General features: G+C 44.3%; 1 protein-coding gene across 4 annotated transcripts in view; it reads left to right on the forward strand.

Moving 5' to 3' along the window:
* Positions 1-18,904, forward strand: part of LOC141148224 (uncharacterized) — a 63,352-nt gene that overhangs the window by 37,042 nt on the left and 7,406 nt on the right. Inside the window, exons 6-9 of one of the 4 annotated variants that reach the window (XM_073635470.1) lie at positions 367-380; positions 9,695-9,727; positions 9,870-9,905; positions 18,544-18,579. In XM_073635470.1, coding sequence (XP_073491571.1) covers positions 367-380; positions 9,695-9,727; positions 9,870-9,905; positions 18,544-18,579 — 119 coding nt within the window. The remainder of the gene's footprint in view (positions 1-366; positions 381-9,694; positions 9,728-9,869; positions 9,906-18,543; positions 18,580-18,904) is intronic. The other 3 variants (XR_012245186.1, XM_073635472.1, XM_073635473.1) reach the window with 3 other exon arrangements.

An 18,904-nucleotide genomic window follows, 5' to 3' on the forward strand; every position in this document is an offset into this window, starting at 1 on the left:
TTCTACATGTTTCGCTCAGAGGAGCTTCTTCAGGAGTTTATTTGGAAGTGTCGCATGAAGTAATATATACTATAAGAGAAACAGTAAGTTAAGTATATATTACTTCATGCGACACTTCCAAAAAAGAAATGTCAAAAGAAATAATGCGTGATTCTTGTAAATGTTTACTGCGATTTTAAAGAATTGTTTAAAAAAAATTTATATTTTTCTAAATTGATTGATTATTCCACTTTTTGGTACCTTAAAAGTCCCGCCTGCCCCTTCCTCCTTTTGTTCTGTTTAAATGGGATGCTGTACAGAATTTTGATCTCTTATCACCCAGTTCTTAAATTCTTATAAACTGTGTTTCCCTTTTCTTTGTTCTAGCAATCCATGAAGAGGTAAGAATGAACCCGGCTTATTCCTCATTGATAGTAATTTATATAGATGACCAATATCAGGGCCATATTTGGACACAGAGCTGACCTAGGCACACCTCCTAACAGGTGACGCTTTTTATAAAAGTGTCTCCATGACATATTTTTTATAAAAATCAAATGCTACAATGCGGCAAGAAATTATGGGCTCTGCTTTAAATGAACAATGACTTTTAGGGCTCATTTACACTTCCTTCAGCTTCAACACACATTAAAGAGCCGACCTCCTTCAACATGCTTTTTTTTTTTTATTTAGTGACAGGGGCTTTGACTAGCGTTCAGAAACCTTTAGCCACTTGCCAACCAGCCGCCGTCATTATACTGTGGCAGGTCGGCTCGTTCCCGCAAATCGCCGTAGGTGTACGTCGGCTCCTATAAGAGCCATAGCAGGTGTGCACGGCATGGCGGGGGGACCCGATTCATGTGGCTGGTGGTGGGAGAGAGAGCCAGATGGGAATCTGTCAATGTAAACAGATGGATCCCCGTTCTGACAGGGGAGTAGAGAGAGATCTGCTGTTCTTAGTGATCAGGAACAGCACTCTCTCTCTACTCCCAGTCAGTCCTATCCCCCCACAGTTAGAAACACCTCCCTAGGACACAGTTAACCCCTTGATCGCCCACTAAAGTTAACCCCTTACCTGCCAGTGACATTTACACAGTAATTGTCAGGAACTGTGTCATTACTGGTTTCACCTGCTGGTGGCACTGTTACGCTCAGCACCAAAAGGTGTAGTTCTGGTGGCCACCAGCGGGTGTCTCCCTGCCAAGACTATCAACCAGCTATCGAGCACACCTGTTGTGGTTTGCTGGACTATATAAGCCCGCCCTTAACCAAGGCTCAAATGCTTCAGAATTCCATCTGCTAGCTGTGTCCCTGCCTGAACCTGCTTTTGTTCCTGCTTTTGTCCTGGACTCCATTCCGTGTACCCTGTTCTTGAGACCTGTTCCCTGTACCTGCTCCCATTATGGTCTGTTTCCTCTTACCTGGCTTCTGTTCCCCTTTTGCTTTTGTCCCTGCCTGGGTTATTTATGTTTGTTCCCTGTGCTTATGAATATATAATTATCAGTTAGATAGTCAGTTAGGTGTTTTGGGGGTTTTGCTGTATCTTGCACTTATTACTTGTTTATGGTTTGCTGTTTGGTTTGCACGTGTGTCTTTATCTTAAATAAACTTACTTTTTTCACTTACTCGTTTGTTCCTGATTCCTTGGTGCAGCCCAACGATCTGATCACCTGTATTGGATGTCTGTGTATGACATCCCCTGACAGTAATCAGCACATCTTCATAGCACCGATTGCTGTATAAGGCCCCATTCACACTAGCGCGTTTTTTGATGCATTTTGCATTTTGCAGAAATGCACGGGAATTTTTTAACATGGGTTCCTATGGAACATGTTCACATCAATGCTTTTTTGTATCTCTGCGTTTTTGGAAAGGGTCGGGGACTTTTTTTCATGCAAAAAGCAGCGTTTTGCATGTAATGGTTTTCAATGGACAAGCATCAAAAACGCAAGTGCACCGTTTTTGCAGCGTTTTTGATGCGTTTTTGGTGCGTTTTTGCCGTTTTTTTTTTTTTTTTTTTTTTAATTTTTTCTTTTTGTAATTTTTTTTTAAGACTGTAAAAAAAAATGAAAAAAAAAAAAAAAAACGCAAAACGCAAATCGAGGCAAAAACGCGGCAAAAACGCCGCAAAAACGCGGCTCAAAAACGTGGCAAGCATGAAAAAAAAACCTCCAAAAACGCTCAAAAGCAACATGCATAGGTGTGAATCGAGCCTAAATGTCAATGATCCCAAAAAAGTGTCAAAAGTGTCCGATCTGTCCACCGAAAATGTCACAGTCCCGCTAAAAATCACAGATCACTGCCATTACTAGTGAAAAATAAATAAATAATAAAAATGGCATAAATCTATCCCCTATTTTGTAGACTCTATAACTTTTGTGCAAACCAATTAATATACGCTTATTGCGATTTTTTTTTTTTTTTTTTTTTACCAAAATAGGTAGAAGAATACATATCGGCCTAAGCTGAGGAATTTTTTTTTTTTCTTAAATTGGGATATTTATTATAGCAAAAAGTAAAAAATATTGTGTTTTTTTTCAAACTTGTCACTCTTCTATAGCGCAAGAAATAAAAACTGCAGCAGAGGTGATCAAATACCACCAAAAGAAAGCTCTATTTGTGGGGAATAAAATTATAAAAATGTGGGGTACAGTGTGACAGCGCTGAAAACTTAAAATTGGCCTGGGCAGGAAGGTATGTAGAAGAATACATATTGGCATAAACTGATGAAGACATTTTTTTTGGATATTTATAATAGCAAAAAGTAAAAAAAATTTTTTTTTTTTTTTTTTTGCAAAATTGTTGCTCTTTTTTAGTTTATAGCGCAAAAAATTAAAACCACAGAGGTGATCAAATACCACCAAAAGAAATCTCTATTAGTGGGGAAAAAAGGGCGTCAATTTTGTTTGGGTACAGCATCGCACGACCACGCAATTGTCAGTTGAAGCAACGCAGTGCCGTATCGAAAAAAATGGTCTAGTCATTAAGGGGGGAAAAAAGCATGTAAGCTAGCCTTTACACCGTACAGATTATCATTGAACAGAACAAAGATTTGGGTTCATGTTTCCTCAACGCTCAGGGCCGCTGATAGAAATCATGGGGCCCGTACAGCCTACCCGACTGGGCTCTCTTCGACCCCACCCCTTGTCCCACCCCTGGTCCCTCCTTCAGCCCCTCCCTAGACCCTGCCTTGAAACAAAGTGCAAGTTTGTCTTCAAGTGATATTTACCACTGCAAACAGTGCCACCCATGCCTCCAATGCCATAATGTACTTCAGACAGTGCCACTAATGCCATAATGCCATTGGCAGCATGGATAGCACTGTCTCTGCAGGCAACACATGCCTTATGGCATTGGCGGCATGGGTGGCCCTGTCTGCAGTACATTATGGCATTGGCGGCATGGGTGGCATTGTCTGCAGCACATTATGGCGTTGGCGGCACTGTCTGCAGTAGATTATGGCATTGGTGGCATGGGTGACACTGGCTTCAGGCAGCCCATGGGTTATGGGCTGTAATGCATGTGCTGCCTGCAAAGTCAGTGCCACCCATGCTGCCAATGCCATAATGTATAGATGCTGCTCTAGTAGTAGTACGTCTTGAATCATCAGCCCCCCCTCCCCCCAAGCAAGCACACACCTGTGTTAGCCGGGTCCCAGGAGTCATTTGCTCTCTGATCCTGCTGCTGTCTGGACTGGAGTGTCAGTCAGTGTCACAAGCAATTTCAGTCAGTCTTTGAGCCGCTTCCTTCTTTTCTTCTTCCGCCGCCATTCACCTCACTGCTTCTTCTCTCAGGCAGTGGAGAACAGAGCAGAGCGCCAAGAGTGGAGGGAGAGGAATCACTCCGCAGCACCAGGGAAGGCAAAATGCAGGATGCTGGCCGGGACTTGAGCCAGCATGAAGAGCGGGCGCAGAAGAGACATTCTTCCTTGCCCGAAATAGAAGAAATAGTCCCTCCCTGCCACCCAGAAGAACACTGGTATGGTGTTACCAAAAATTAAAAAAACCCTGAAAAAGTTGGCGGGGGGGGGTGAATGTAGTTCGGTCATGGCTGGAGGAATTTTTTTTATTTTTTATTTTCTGCATGCATTCGTTCTCTGTTCAGGTTGCCCAGGCCCCCCTGCTGGCCGGGGCCCGGTACAACAGGGGCAGTTGTATTGGCCTATCAGCGGCCCTGTCAACGCTAATAAATTTTCCTCCTCCAAACATTCCATTTCCACGTCCTTCGTCCTACTCTTTTCTTGAGGAACTAAGTCATGTCCAGATGAGAACAGAAGACAGAATCAAATGAAGAAAAAAATAATTACAGTTAAACAATTGTGGATGTTGATACTACTCCCTCTTGTTCTGACCCCCTAAGTACCTGTCCACATACTATCATCATAAAGCCAGCCCTGGTTAGTTATGGTAATGCTAAAGAACTGTCCTTCAACTAAAATCCACAATTAAAATATAACAGTAAATGTATTGGTTTTGCTAAAGTCATGTTAACATTTAAGTACAACAATCACTACTGAATAGCAAAGAACTAATCAGCGCAAACAGCCCCAAAACTAACAACATGCAGCTGAACACTGAACGGTCAAATCACAACCCCTGATGCAGTCACAGAAATTTTGCAGTGTAAAATAAAACACAAATAATATTAACCACTTCAATACCGGGCATTTTCACCCCCTTCCTGCCCAGGCCAATTTTCAGTTTTCAGCGCTGTCGCACTTTGAATTGCGCGGTCATGCTACACTGTACCCACATTTTTATCATTTTATTTCCCACAAACAGAGTGACAAGTTTGAAAAAAAAACACAATATTTTTTACTTTTTACTGCTATAATAAATATCCCAATTTAAAAATAAAAACAAATTTCCTCATTTTAGGCCTGTACGTATTCTTCTACATATTTTTGGTAAAAAAAATCGCAATAAGCGTATATTGATTGGTTTGCGCAAAAGTTATAGCATCTACAAAATAGGGGATAGATTTATGGCATTTTTGTTATTTTATTATCTTTTTTTACTAGTAATGGCGGTGATCTGCGATTTTCATCATGACTTTGACATTGTGACCGACATACCGTACACTTTTGACACTATTTTGGGACCATTGGCATTTATACAGCGATCAGTGCTATAAAAATGCACTGATTACTGTATAAATGTCACTGGCAGGGAAGGGGTTAACACTAGGGGGCGATCAAGGGGTTAATTGTGTTACCTAGGGAGTGATTCCAACTGTAGGGGGAGGGGACTCACAAGGGGAGGAGACCGATCGGTGTTCCTCTGTACTGGGAACACATAATCGGTCTCCTCTCCCCTGACAGGACGTGGATCTGTGTGTTTACACACACAGATCCACATCCCTGCTCTGATAGCGGCAATCGCGGGTGCCCGGCGGACATCGCGGCCACCAGGCACGCGCATCAGCTCTCGAGTGATGCAGCGGGCGTGCGCACGTGACCCCCTAGGGATGCCGAGGAAGTCATATGACGCCCGCCCAGGATGGGAGATCCCTCTTAAGGACGTCATTTGACTATGGGCGGGGAAGCAAGTGGTTGAATATATAAAAGTCCATGTCTCCAAAATATAAATGTGGCTGAATGAAAGAAGTGGAAAAGCATATAAAAGTGAATATACAGTATATATCATGAACCAAAATCATGAACATATATCACTGCAAAAAAACACATATACCGTTCAACATATAACAAGCTAAAAAGTCCATTAGTGATAGTTTTCCCAACACCAACATTTTTTACTGCCAAGGCTGTTAGCTTTTCATGTAGCAAAGTGAGAAATTGGGCTCATTAAAGCATCGTGACTGCCCCCTGATGTGTCCCCTCCTGATCCCCCCAAAGAATGCCCTCCTGATCCCCCCAATGTGTGCCCTTCCAACCCCCCAGTGTATTCCCTCCTGATCCCCCCAATGTGTGCCCTACCGACCCCCCCAGTGGGTGTCCTCCTGACTCACCCGGTGTGTGCCCTCCCAACCCCCAGTGTGTGCCTCCTGACCATCCCCTGGTGTGTGCCTTCCTGACTCCCCCAGTGTGTGCCCTCCCAACCTCACCCCCAGTGTATGCCCTCCTGACCTCCTTGGAGTGTGCCCTTCTGACCTCCCCGGTGTATGCCCTCCTGACCTCCCCAGTGTATGCCATCCTGACCTCCCCGGTGTGTGCCATCCTGACCTCCCTGGTGTGTGCCGTCCTGACCTCCCCAGTGTGTGCCGTCTTGACCTCCCCGGTGTGTGCTGTCCTGACCTCCCCGGTGTGTGCTGTCCTGACCTCCCCAGTGTGTGCTGTCCTGAACCTCCCCTGGTGTGTTCTCCCAGCACCCTGGTGTGTACTCTCCCAGCCCCCTGGTGTTTGCTCTTCGCATCCCCCCATGTATGTCGTTCTGACCCCCCGGTGACACCTAGTCCTTTGCTCTACTGATCTCTGTACACTGTCCTACATTCCAATGACCTCTGTACACTGCTCTTCATCCCACTGACCCCTGTACATTGTTCTCTTGCCCCCTGTCCTCCTCCCTACTTACTCCATGTCCTCTGTCCTGACAACTCCTGTCCTCTGCCCTGCTGACCCCCTGTTCTCTGCCCTACTGTTCCCTGTACACCGCCCTACATCCTACTGACCTCTCTACACTGCCATACATACTACTGACCTCTGTACACTGCCCTATATACTGCTGACCTCTGTACACTGCCCTATATACTGCTGACCTCTGTGCACTGCCCTACATCCTACTGACCACTGTGCACTGCCCTACATACTACTGACCCCTGTACACTGCCCTACATCCTACTGACCCCTGTACACTGCCCTACATCCTATTGACCACTGTGCACTGCCCTACATACTACTGACCCCTGTACACTGCCCTACATACTACTGACCACTGTGCACTGCCCTGCATTCTACTGACCTCTGTACACTGTCCTACATACTACTGACCTCTGTACACTGCCCTACATCCTATTGACCTATGTGCACTGCTCTATATCCTACTGACCTCTGTACACTGCCCTACATACTCCTGACCTCTCTACACTGCCTTACATCCTACTGACCTCTGTACATTGCCCTACATACTACTGATCTCTGTGCACTGTTCTACATACTACTGACCTCTGTACACTGCTCTACATCCTACTGACCTCTGTGCACTGTCCTACATACTACTGACCTCTGTACACTTTTCAGGGCTGGCTCAGCCCTTCCTTCTCTGAGCTGGTCGCTCAGCTGTCGGCTATTTGCCAGCTCTTATCTCAATGGAGAGAGGCCCTGGACCCACCTGTCTATGGATTTCATTGTGGAGTTGCCCAACTCCCAAGGCAACACAGTTATCCTTATGGTGGTTGACCAGTTCTCAAAGATGTGTCATTATATTCCACTTAAGAAGTTGCCCACTTCTAAGGAACTGGCTTCCATTTTTGCTCGGGAGATCTTTCGCTTACATGGGCTACCCAAGGTGATTGTCTCGGACAGGGGTAGTCAGTTTGTGTCCCGGTTCTGGCGAGCCTTTTGTGCACAGCTGGAAATTCAGCTTGCTTTCTCCTCTGCGTATCACCCGCAGTCTAATGGAGCAGCAGAACGAGCCAATCAGTCCTTGGAGCAATTCCTATGTTGCTATATTTCTGACCATCACAACAACTGGTCTGACCTATTACCATGGGCAGAGTTTGCTCACAACGGTGCCTTGAATTCTGCTTCCCGATTGTCTCTGTTTATGGCGAATTATGGTTTCCAACCTTCCATGTTGCCTGACTCGTTTGTTCCGCAGAGTATTACTGCGCTAGAGGAGCATCTCTGTGGTCTTCGTTCCACTTGGACACAAGTCCAGGAGGCTTTGCGTCATTCTAATGATAGGTACAGACTCCATGCTGACTCCAGGCGCCTGCCTGCGCCTTCCTAACAGGTTGGGGACAGGGTCTGGCTGTCATCTCACAACCTCCGACTTCGTGTTCCCTCACTAAAGTTTGAAGCTCGGTTTAATGGGCCTTTCTGTATCCTTCGCAGGATTAACCCAGTGGCTTATGCGTTGGATCTTCCTCCTAGTATGCACATCTCAAATGTTTTTCATGTATTCTTATTGAAACCATTGGTCTGCAACCGCTTTACCACCTTGGTGCCACGTCCTCACCCTATACAGGTTGAGAACCATGAGGAGTATGAGGTACAATCCATTGTTGACTCCCGTAGGTTCCGTGGGCGCATACAGTACCTAGTGCATTGGAAGGGGTACGGTCCGGAGGAATGCTCCTGGGTCTCATCCTCGGACGTACATGCCCCTGTCCTCCTCCGTGATTTCCATAGAAATCCATAGGACGTACAAGCCCAGTGGTCCTCTGAGAGGGAGGGGTCGTTGAGGAGGGGGGTACTGTCAGGGCTGGCTCAGCCCTTCCTTCTCTGAGCTGGCCGCTCAGCTGTCGGCTAATTGCCAGCTCTCATCTCTCTTCACAGTTAACCAGCTATTGTAGATCTGCTCATCAGTCCCGCCTACTTAAAGACCTCCAGCTCACTTCATTCCTGCCTTCGCCTTGGTCACATCACAAGAAACAATCTCCTGCGTTCCTGTTTAAAGACTGGCTTTGCTAACATCCCTTCTGGCTCCTTATCCTGCTTGCTGTTGTTCTACTTGGATCCCTGACTTCTGGCCTGGCTGATTACCCGATCTGGTTACTGAACTCTGGCTTGGCTGATTACTCGATCTGGTTACTGAACTCTGGCTTGGCTGACTACCTGATCTGGTTACTGGACTCTGGCTATGCTTTGACTACGCTTACTCTATTTACCTTTTTATTTTTATTAATAAACAAGTGTGATTTTACTGTACTTCTGTCTCGGTCTGGTTCATGGTTTATGACAACACTGCCCTACATACTACTGATCTCTGTGCACTGTCCTACATACCACTGACCTCTGTACACTGCTCTACATCCTACTGACCTCTGTACACTGCCCAACATACTACTGACCTCTGAACACTGCCCTACATACTACTGATCTCTGTACACTGCCCTACATACTACTGACCTCTGTACACTGCCCTACATACTACTGACCTCTGTACACTGCCCTACATACTACTGATCTCTGTGCACTGCCCTACATACTACTGACCTCTGTACACTGCCCTACATACTACTGACCTCTGTACACTGCCCTACATACTACTGATCTCTGTGCACTGCACTATATACTGCTGACATCTGTATACTGCCCTACATACTACTGACCGCTGTACACTGCCCTACATGCTACTGATCTCTGTACACTGTATGATACATTAAATTCAGTTCTGTAAGCAACACCTTATTTTCTGGCAGTGCCCCTCCCGAGACTAGACTCTGGATCTGCCCCTAGGTCAATCAGCGCTTAGTTTCAAATAAGGGAGCCTGGATCCTCTGGTCTCCAATCACTCTCTGAAAGGTAGCCCCTCCGCAATGTATATACAAAACAAATGAAGCAACAAATACTGCTCTCTGCTAAAACTGTAACATTTATTCCATAAAACTTAAAAGATAAAATATACAAAGCCGGCACTTAAATTAAGTGCAATAACGAGCATGCATGGTATATAAATCAAACCAGAAAGATGGCCGCAGCTGACGTCATATATAGCTCCTCCTACGTATGTGTTACGCCCTGAGCGTGTTTTATTTTGCGCTGCATTGTTCCTGTGACTACATGTTAATATTTAAGTGTGTTTTTGTTTCATAGATTCACATTCCTATTCCCGAAAACAATGGCCAGGTAAGTGATGAAGCTTCTTTTTCTAAGAATGAAAATATTGACTAAAAAATAGCAAATAAAAAACTGAATACATTTAACATTTGCCATTTTAAATATTTTTATCAGTTACATTTAAAATACATGGGTTATTTATTTATTTTAGACTCACAATAAAAAACAGAAGACGCCGAGCCGCAGGGTAAGTGGACAATTTGCTGATTTTTTAACAAAAAAACTAAAGAATTGTGATAAATGCCTACATATAGTAAAAATCAGGGGATAACAGCTTTCTATCTTCATACAGTATAATGTCATCATCTCACTTTACAGAGAATGGTGTACCAGTCACATCAGTCTCTGCACTAGGGATGGGTCGAACACCCCCCGGTTCGGTTCGCATCCAGAACATGCGAACAGACCGAAAGTTTGCGCAAACATTCGAACACCATTAAAGTCTATGGGACTCGAATGTGAGAAATCAAAAGTGTGAATTTTAAAGGCTAATATGCAAGTTATTGTCCTAAAAAGGGTTTGGGGACCTGGGTCCTGCTCCAGGGGACATATATCAATGAAAAAAAAAAGTTTTATAAAAGGTTTTTTCGGGAGCAGTGATTTTAATGACGCTTAAAGTGAAAAAATAAAAGTGAAATGTTCCTTTAAATATTGTATCTGGGGGTGTCAATAGTATGCCTGTAAAGTGGCGCGTGCTTCCCGTGCTTAGAACAGTCCCTGCACAAAATGACATTTCTAAAGGAATAAAAGTCATTTAAAACTGCTTGAGGCTTTAATGTAATATAGGGTCCTGACAATATGGATGAAAATCAGTGAGACAAACGGCATGGCTACCCCCCCCCCCAGCCCATTATTAGGCCCTTTGGGTTTTGTATGGATATTAAGGGGAACCCCACATCCAAATTAAAAAAAGAAAAGGCGTTGGGCCCCCAGGCCCGATTTACTCTGAACAGCACTATACAGGCAGTGCAAACAAGATAGGGACTGTAGGTTTGTTCTTATGTAGAATCTGTTTGTAATTTGGAACAGGTACATTTTGTAAGTGTAGCTCCAGCCAAACAATTTATTTTAAAGCTTTTTGGAAAACATAGGGAAGGGTTATCACCCCTGTAACATTTGTTTTGCTGTCTGTGCCCCTGTTCAGAAGATTTCACCTCACTTTCTGTCCCAATGACAATTGGATTTTGAAAATTTGGGATTTTTAAGGGAAACAAGGATTGGTGATAAATCAGTGGAGGAGACACCTTTTTCCCATATTAACTCTTACAGGAGAGAATTTTTCCTTCCTAGGGGTAGATTTCCTCTCACTTCCTGTTGTCTCCCTCGTTTGTAAGTAGGAGTCGTTTGTAAGTCAGATTTTTTAAAATAGGGGACCGCCTGTATATACTATACGACCTGCCCTATACACTCTGTGGAAAATTTGGCCTTAGGTGTTGGTGGTACCAGAACACTGTAAGCCCTCACAGTTACTCTTGGTGGGCGCTGGAACAGGCCCTGCTGTGAAATATTATATCAAGAATTGTAATTACATGCCCCTGTTGAACAGGGTCAGAAAAATTGGGCCCTTGGTGGTGGTGTGGTGGTGTTGCCACAACACTGTAAGCCCTCACAGTTACTCTTGGTGGGCGCAGGAACGGGCCCTGCTGTGAAAAATTAGATCTAAAATTGTAATTACTCGCTAGTGCTAAACAGGGGCAGAAAAATTGGGCCTTAGGCAGTGGTGGTGGTGCCACAACACTGCAACCCCTCACAGATACTCTTGTTGAGCGCAGGAACGAGCCCTGCTGTGAAATATTACAGCAAAAATTGTAATTACACGCCCCTGTTAAACAGGGGCAAAAAAACTGGGCCTTAGCCACTGATGGTGGTGCCCAGAACCAAAAATGTTCTTAGAAGCTATCAAAATGAACATTGAGGAGGAATAGGATAGTCACTCAGCATAACAGGATAGTCACTCAGCATCAGTATAGGCAATCTTGAAGGGATCTCACATTCATAAAAAATTAATCGGTTACATCAGCATCAGGTGCTTGGTAGCTGGTGATCCAAGACTGATTCATTTTTATGAAGGCGAGCCGATCAACCGAGTCGGTGGACAGGCGCACTCTGTGATCGGTTACAAAGCCTCCAGCAGCACTGAATGTGCGTTCCGAAAGAACGCTGGATGCAGGGCAGGCCAGTAGCTCAACTGCATACTGTGCAAGCTCTGGCCAGTGATCCATCCTTAAGACCCAGTAACCCAGTGGATTTTCAGTTGGAAAGGTCTCCAAGTCTTGCCCCTAGGTATTCCTGCACCATGTACAACAGATGCTGGCAATGGTTGCTGGAACTGATCTGACCTTGGGGCTGTGGACTAAAAAATTGTCTGAAGGCATCGGTCAGACGGCTACCTTCTCCACCTCTCCTTCTGTGACTGACCGAAGCCTCAGCAACACGTTGTCCAGGAGGACCAGGAAATTGTAATCTCCCAGGCTCTGGAAACGCATTGCACAAACCTTTCTGCAAGGCCTCCTGAAGATTTTTCATCCTCTGCTCCCTCTGTGAAGGCTGGATAAGTTCCGCCACCTTACCCTTGTAACATGGATCAAGAAGGGTTTCCAGCCAGTACTGATCCCTCTCCTTGACACCATAAATCCAAGGGTCCTTTTGCAGGCTTTGCAGGATCAGGGAGGCCATGCAGCGTAGGTTTGCTGAGGCATTCGGTCCGGAGTCCTCTGGGTCACTAAGGATGACCTGATCTGCAGCCACCTCCTGCCAGCCACGTACAAGCCCATGGATTTCTGGGGACTGGAAACAATCCCTTGAAGACTGCTGCTGATGCTGAGTGCCAGGCTCCACCTCCATGCTGACACAGTCCTCCTCCTCCTCCTCTTCCTGTGTGATAGGCAGGCCTGCAGGAATACTGTCTGGATAAAGGGGGCCTTGAGAGGTAAGGAAGTCCTCCTCTTCCTCCCTCTGTTCTGCCTCAAGTGCCCTGACCATTATTCCACGCAGCGTGTGCTCCAACAGGTAGACAAGAGGGACAGTATAACTAATGCATGCACTGTCACTGCTCACCATCCTCATGGCCTCCTCAAATGGTGATAGGACAGTGCATGCATCCTTGATCATGAGCCACTGGCGTGGTAAAAAAAGCAAGCTCCCCTGACCCTGTCCTGGTGCCATACTCGCACAGGTAGTCATTGATGGCCCTCTGCTGCATGTGCAGCCGCTGCAGCATTGCCAACATTGAGTTCCAGCTGGTGGGCATGTCACAGATTAGGCGGTTCTTGGGCAGGTTGCATTCCTTTTGGAGGTCAGCCAGCCGAGCACTGGCATTATATGACCGGCGGAAATGCCCACAGACTTTCCTGGCCTGCCTCAGGAGATCCTATAAGCCCGGGTACCTACACAAGAACCGCTGCACCACCAAATTAAGGACATGAGCCACATTTCCATAATTTTACATTTCTAGTGAGTAGCACTTTGTGTGTGGCAGCTGCTTTAGTTTTCTTTTTCACTGTTTTTTCACCATTCAGTGCGAGTTTAAATTTTATATTATTCACTACCAGCTGAAAAGGCAGCAGTTAGAGTGCTAGCAATTTAGCCAAACTAGCATTCAGCCGCTGAGCATGTGGATGGCTGGGACCGCATTTCTTGAGCTGGTTTAGCAACTGGGGTAGGGAAATTTGCCTGCTACAATCCGATGTTGGTGTACCGCTAGCAAATTGCCCGGAAGTGTTTGGGACACCTAATTCTACACCTTCATTCCTCTCAGTGCAGGTCTCTGAGAGGACTGAAGTTATAGTGGGTTTGGAGATCCCAGCTGATGAGGAGCAAGGAGAGGTCTGCCTTGTTCTTTGGTGTGGGTCTTTTAAGTACTGTTGCCAACGGACTGCATGGGAGCTCGACATATGTCCGATCAAGCATGTGGCTGCTGTTTTGGCCACGCTTGATACGCTTCAGACATATGTTGCAAACAGCAACGGTGCGATCTGCTGCACACGTCTCAAAAAAGGCCCACACCAAAGAACTTTTGGAAAAACATGCAGAGACAGCAGCGCCCTGCACATGCGGAGCTCTGCGGTGTGATGCAGTTGGTTGCCTGCCCTTAAGCTGGCCCCTGGAGGGCATCCTGCCTCATTGGAGATGTGCCTCCTCCTCCTCCTTTCTTCTATCTGGCACTGACGTAGAGTCAGTGACCTCATCATCCCCTCCCTCCTCGCCACTGGAGCAAACCTGGCAGTATTCTGCAGCTGGGGGAACATGACTGCCAGTTTCTTGTCCTTCTTGGGCACCTCCTCTCTCTGGGCTCACTTTACTGCCTTCATCCTCAACCTGGGTACCATCATCAGAGCCTTCAAAACGCTGCGCATCCTCCTGCAGCATGTACCCTACACTGTGGTCGAACAGTTTGGAGGACTCCTCAGGGCATGATGGTGGGGCTAGGGAAGGAGTGACTGATGACATTGAGCTGAAGGAAGAGGCCGCTTTGGCAACTGCATTGGCAGACAAAGTACCCTGAGCCAGGGTGACAGAGGATGAGGAGGATGAGGACGGCTTGGTCATCCACTCTACCAACTCTTCTGCATGTTGTGGCTCAACACGGCCAGCTGTCGAAAAAAAAGGACAAGCATGCCCCACGGCCATGTGCTGAGGATGCACCGTGTCCATGACCAGCACTTTTGGCTGTAAACACAGAGCCTGCTTGCCCTCTTTTAGTGGCCTGTGAGCGTTTGCCACTCCTTGGTGGCCTTCCAGACATAATGTACAATTAGATTAGCAAAACAACACCTGAAGTTTACTAAAAACAGTACTCCAGGAATGGCCTACAGTTAGGTATAGGCTTGGCTGGACTACAATGCAGTGGATATATATATATATATATATATATATATATATATATATATACATATATATATATATATATATATATATATATATATATATATATTTTTTTTTTTTATGAACTACAGCTCACTGAGTCGCCTGCCTGCCTGAAAGTGTCTTTGAACACGCAGTCCAGGAATGGCCTACAGTCAGGTATAGGCTTGGCTAGAATATATATACAAGCCTGTATAAATACATATATTAAATGAACTGCAGCTCACTGAGTCACCTGCCTGAAAGTGTATTTGAACCACTCATTCCAGGAATGGCCTACAGTCAGGTATAGGCTTGGCTGGACTACAATGCAGTGGATATATATTTTATGAACTGCAGCTCACTGAGTCACCTGCCTGCCTGCCTGAAAGTATCTTTGAACACACACTCCAGGAATGGCCCACAGTCAGGTATAGGCTTGGCTAGACAATATATATATATACAAGCCTGTATATATATATATATATATATATATATATATATATATATATATATATATATATATATATATATTAAATGAACTGCAGCTCACTGAGTCACCTGCCTAAAAGTGTCTTTGAACACGCACTCCAGGAATGGCCTACAGTCAGGTATAGGCTTGGCTGGACTACAATGCAGTGGATATATATATTTTATGAACTGCAGCTCACTGAGTCTGAGTTTTATATATATATATATATATATATATATATATATATAAAATGAACTGCAGCTCACTGAGTCACTTGCCTGAAAGTGTCTTTGAACATGCACTCCAGGAATGGCCTACAGTCAGGTAAAGGCTTGGCTAGACTATATACAAGCCTGTATATATATATATATATATATATATATATATATATATATATATTAAATGCTCTGCAGCTAGCTGAATCAACTGCCTGCCTGAAGTATATTAGAAACCGTACACCAGGAATGATCTGCAGTGAGATCTACCTAAATTGTATACAGTGTGTATATATATATATATATATATATATATATATATATATATATATATATATATATATATATATATATATATATATATATTAGACTGACTGTATATATATATGAAATACACTGCAGCTAACTGAAGTATTAGAAACAGTACAGCAGGAACGGTCTGCAGTGAGATCTAGCTAAACTGTATGCAATGGATATATATATATGTATGTATATATATATATATATATATATATATATATATATATATATATATATATATATATATATATATATACTAGACTGACTGTATATACAGTCATGGCCAAAAATATTGGCACCCCTGCATTTCTGTCAGGTAATGCACCACTTCGCCCAGAAAATGGTTGCAATTACAAATGTTTAGGCATTCTCATGTTTATTTCTTTTGTTTGTATTGGTATGACACAACAAAGTGGAAAAGCAAAAAGCCAAATCTGACACATTCCAGGCAAAACTCCAAAATGGATTGGATAAAATTATTGGCACCTTCTCAAAGTTGTAAGAAATAATTGCATTCCAAGTTTGTGATGCTCCTGTAATTTGTAATCAAAGTCACCTGTATCCGGTAACACGTGCTGACAATATAGAAATCACACCGGCAACCAGTTAAAATGGTGAAAAATTCACTCAACCTTTCTGTTGTGTGTCTCTGTGTGCCAAACGAAGAATGGAGAAGAGAAAGAGCAGCAAAGAATTGTCTTGAGGATTTGAGATTAAAAATGTGGAAAAGCATGGACAATCTCAAGGTAAAAAGTCCATCTCCAGAGATCCTAATGTTCCTGTGTCCACTGGGTGCACCATTGTGAAAAGTTTACAGCCCATGGCACTGTAGCTAATCTCCCTGGATGTGGACAAAAGAGAAAAATTGATCAAAGACTGCAACAAAGGATTGTTCGAATGGTGGATAAAGAACCTTGACCACTTTCCAGACAAATTCACAGGGTGCAACTGTGTCAGCTCGCACTATACGTCTCCATCTGAATGAAAAGGGACAGTATGGTAGGAGACCCAGGAAGACCCCACTGCTACACAGAAACATAAAAAAGCCAGATTTAGGGTTTGACAAAACTTAACAGAGAAAGATAAAATCCTTTTGGGAGTATGTGCTGTGGACAGACAAAACAAAATTTACAGCTTTTTGGTAAAGCCTGTCAGTCTAGTGTTTTCAGAAAAAAATGAGGCCTTCAAAGAAAAGAATACAGTCCCTACAGTAAAACATGGTAGAGGTTCACTGGGGTGCAATGTAGGGCCCAGTGTCAGAAAGTTGGGTCTCTGTCAGAGGTCATAAGTCTTACAGCAGGACAATGACCCAAGGCACACGTCAAAAAGCACCCAGAAATGGTTTAAGACAAAGTGCTGGAGAGTACTGAACTGGCCAGCAATGAGTCCAGATGTAAATCTCATAGAGCACTTGTGGAGAGATCTCAAAACAGCAGTTGGGAGAAGGAACCCTTCCAATCTGAGAGACCTGGAGCAGTTGGTTAAAGAAGTGTGGTCCAAGATTCCAGTAAAGAGGTGTAAGAAACTCATTGATGTTTACAGGTAACGATTGATTTCAGTTTTTTTTTCCAGGGTGTGTGCTACCAACTATTAAGTTGAGGGTGCCAATAATTTTATCCAGTCCATTTTTGAAGTTTTGCATGGAATGTGTCAGATTTGGCTTTTTGTTTCTCACTTTTTTGTGTCATATCAATACAAACAAAAGAATGCTCAAACATTTGTAATTGCAACAATTTTTTGAGTGAAGTGGTGCATGATCTGACAGAAATGCAGGGGTGCCAATATATTTGGCCATGACTGTATATATGAAATACACTGCAGCTAACTGAATTAACTGCCTGCCTGCTCAAACTAAGTGAAATGACACTCTCTCTGCCTCTCTCTGTCTCTCTCTGTCTCTCTCTTAACAATGCCACCAACACACTACACACGGTCGATGTGCAGACGGCCTTATATAGTGTGGGGCGTGGACTTAACCCCCTGAGCCATAATTGGCCAAAGGCACCCTGACTTCGGCCAATTATGGCTCTCTTCGCTGACGGCGCTGTGATTGGCCAAAGCATGCGGGTCATTGTGCATGTTTGGCCAATCATCAGCCAGCAATGCACTGCGATGACGCAGTTATGGGCCATGACGCGCTGCTCAAATTTGGCGCAAACGGCTCATAATGTTCAATCTTCATCGAATGATCGAACAGCCGATGTTCGAGTCGAACTCATGTTCGACACGAACAGCCAGCCCATCCCTACTCTGCACCAGAGGAGCTCCCACTCTAATGTCCCCCACAGTCACACACATCCCCATACAGTTAGTTTCAAAGTCCTACCAGTGTCTTTCTACACAAAACCTATGTTGGTATCCAGAAGCTTAAAATAATTCTACAGAATTTTTATTTTAAATAACAAACATGCTATTCTTACCTGCTCTGTGCAATGGTTTTGCACAGAGCACCCCTGATCTTCTTCTTTTTGGGTCCAACGCCGGTGGTCCTGGCTCCTCTTACCTGCCGCGTGCCCCAAAAGCAAACTTCTTGCTATGGGGGCACTCAAGAAGGCTTGCTCCCAGGCCATGCTCTGTGTCCTTTCACACACTAGGATGGCTCAGCCCTGCCCCCCTGCTATCTCCTCATTGGCTCACTGGCTATGATTGACAGCAACAGGAGCCAATGGCTCTCGCTGCTGTGTCAGTCAATGAGGAGAGAGAGACCTGGCACAGCCGCTGCTCTCATGCACATCGCTGGATCCAGATGGGGCTCAGGTATATAGTATGGGGGGGCTGAGAGGGGGAAGTTACTCCCAGAAGGTTTTTTACCTTAGAACCATTTTAAACTTTAGTTTCCAGTCCCAATATCAGCCATAATCCCCAGTCCAATGAGAGTGTCAATCCATAAACCATGTGTTACATTGTAACATATAATACCAAAGACAATCTTACCTTGCACTCAAATGGAACGTTTGTAACTGGTAATTTGTTTGTTTTTTGTTCTCAAAAATTAGCAATCGTTTTCCTGCTGCAAAAATATTAGTGACAAGGTAATTCATGTTACTCTTCCACTTATTCAACCCAATTCAGTAGTCTATCTATCTATCTATCTATCTATCTATCTATCTATCTATCTATCTATCTATCTATCTATCTATCTATCTATTTATTATTTTACATAGGAATGGAATATCTCACCACCACTATTTAACTGAAGTCAGTAATAATAGGATTTAGTTTGATTATCATTTGATTTCATTTGGATAGCGCAGCATTATATTGGTATAACATTTAAGTGGTGCACATGGGACGTGATCAATGCTAGCAGCTGTCTTTTAATCTTCTCTAATTATCATTTGGATTTTCACATGGTAG

Source organism: Aquarana catesbeiana, linkage group LG06, assembly GCF_042186555.1.
Source record: "Aquarana catesbeiana isolate 2022-GZ linkage group LG06, ASM4218655v1, whole genome shotgun sequence".
In the NCBI taxonomy this organism is placed as follows: Eukaryota; Metazoa; Chordata; class Amphibia; order Anura; family Ranidae; genus Aquarana; species Aquarana catesbeiana.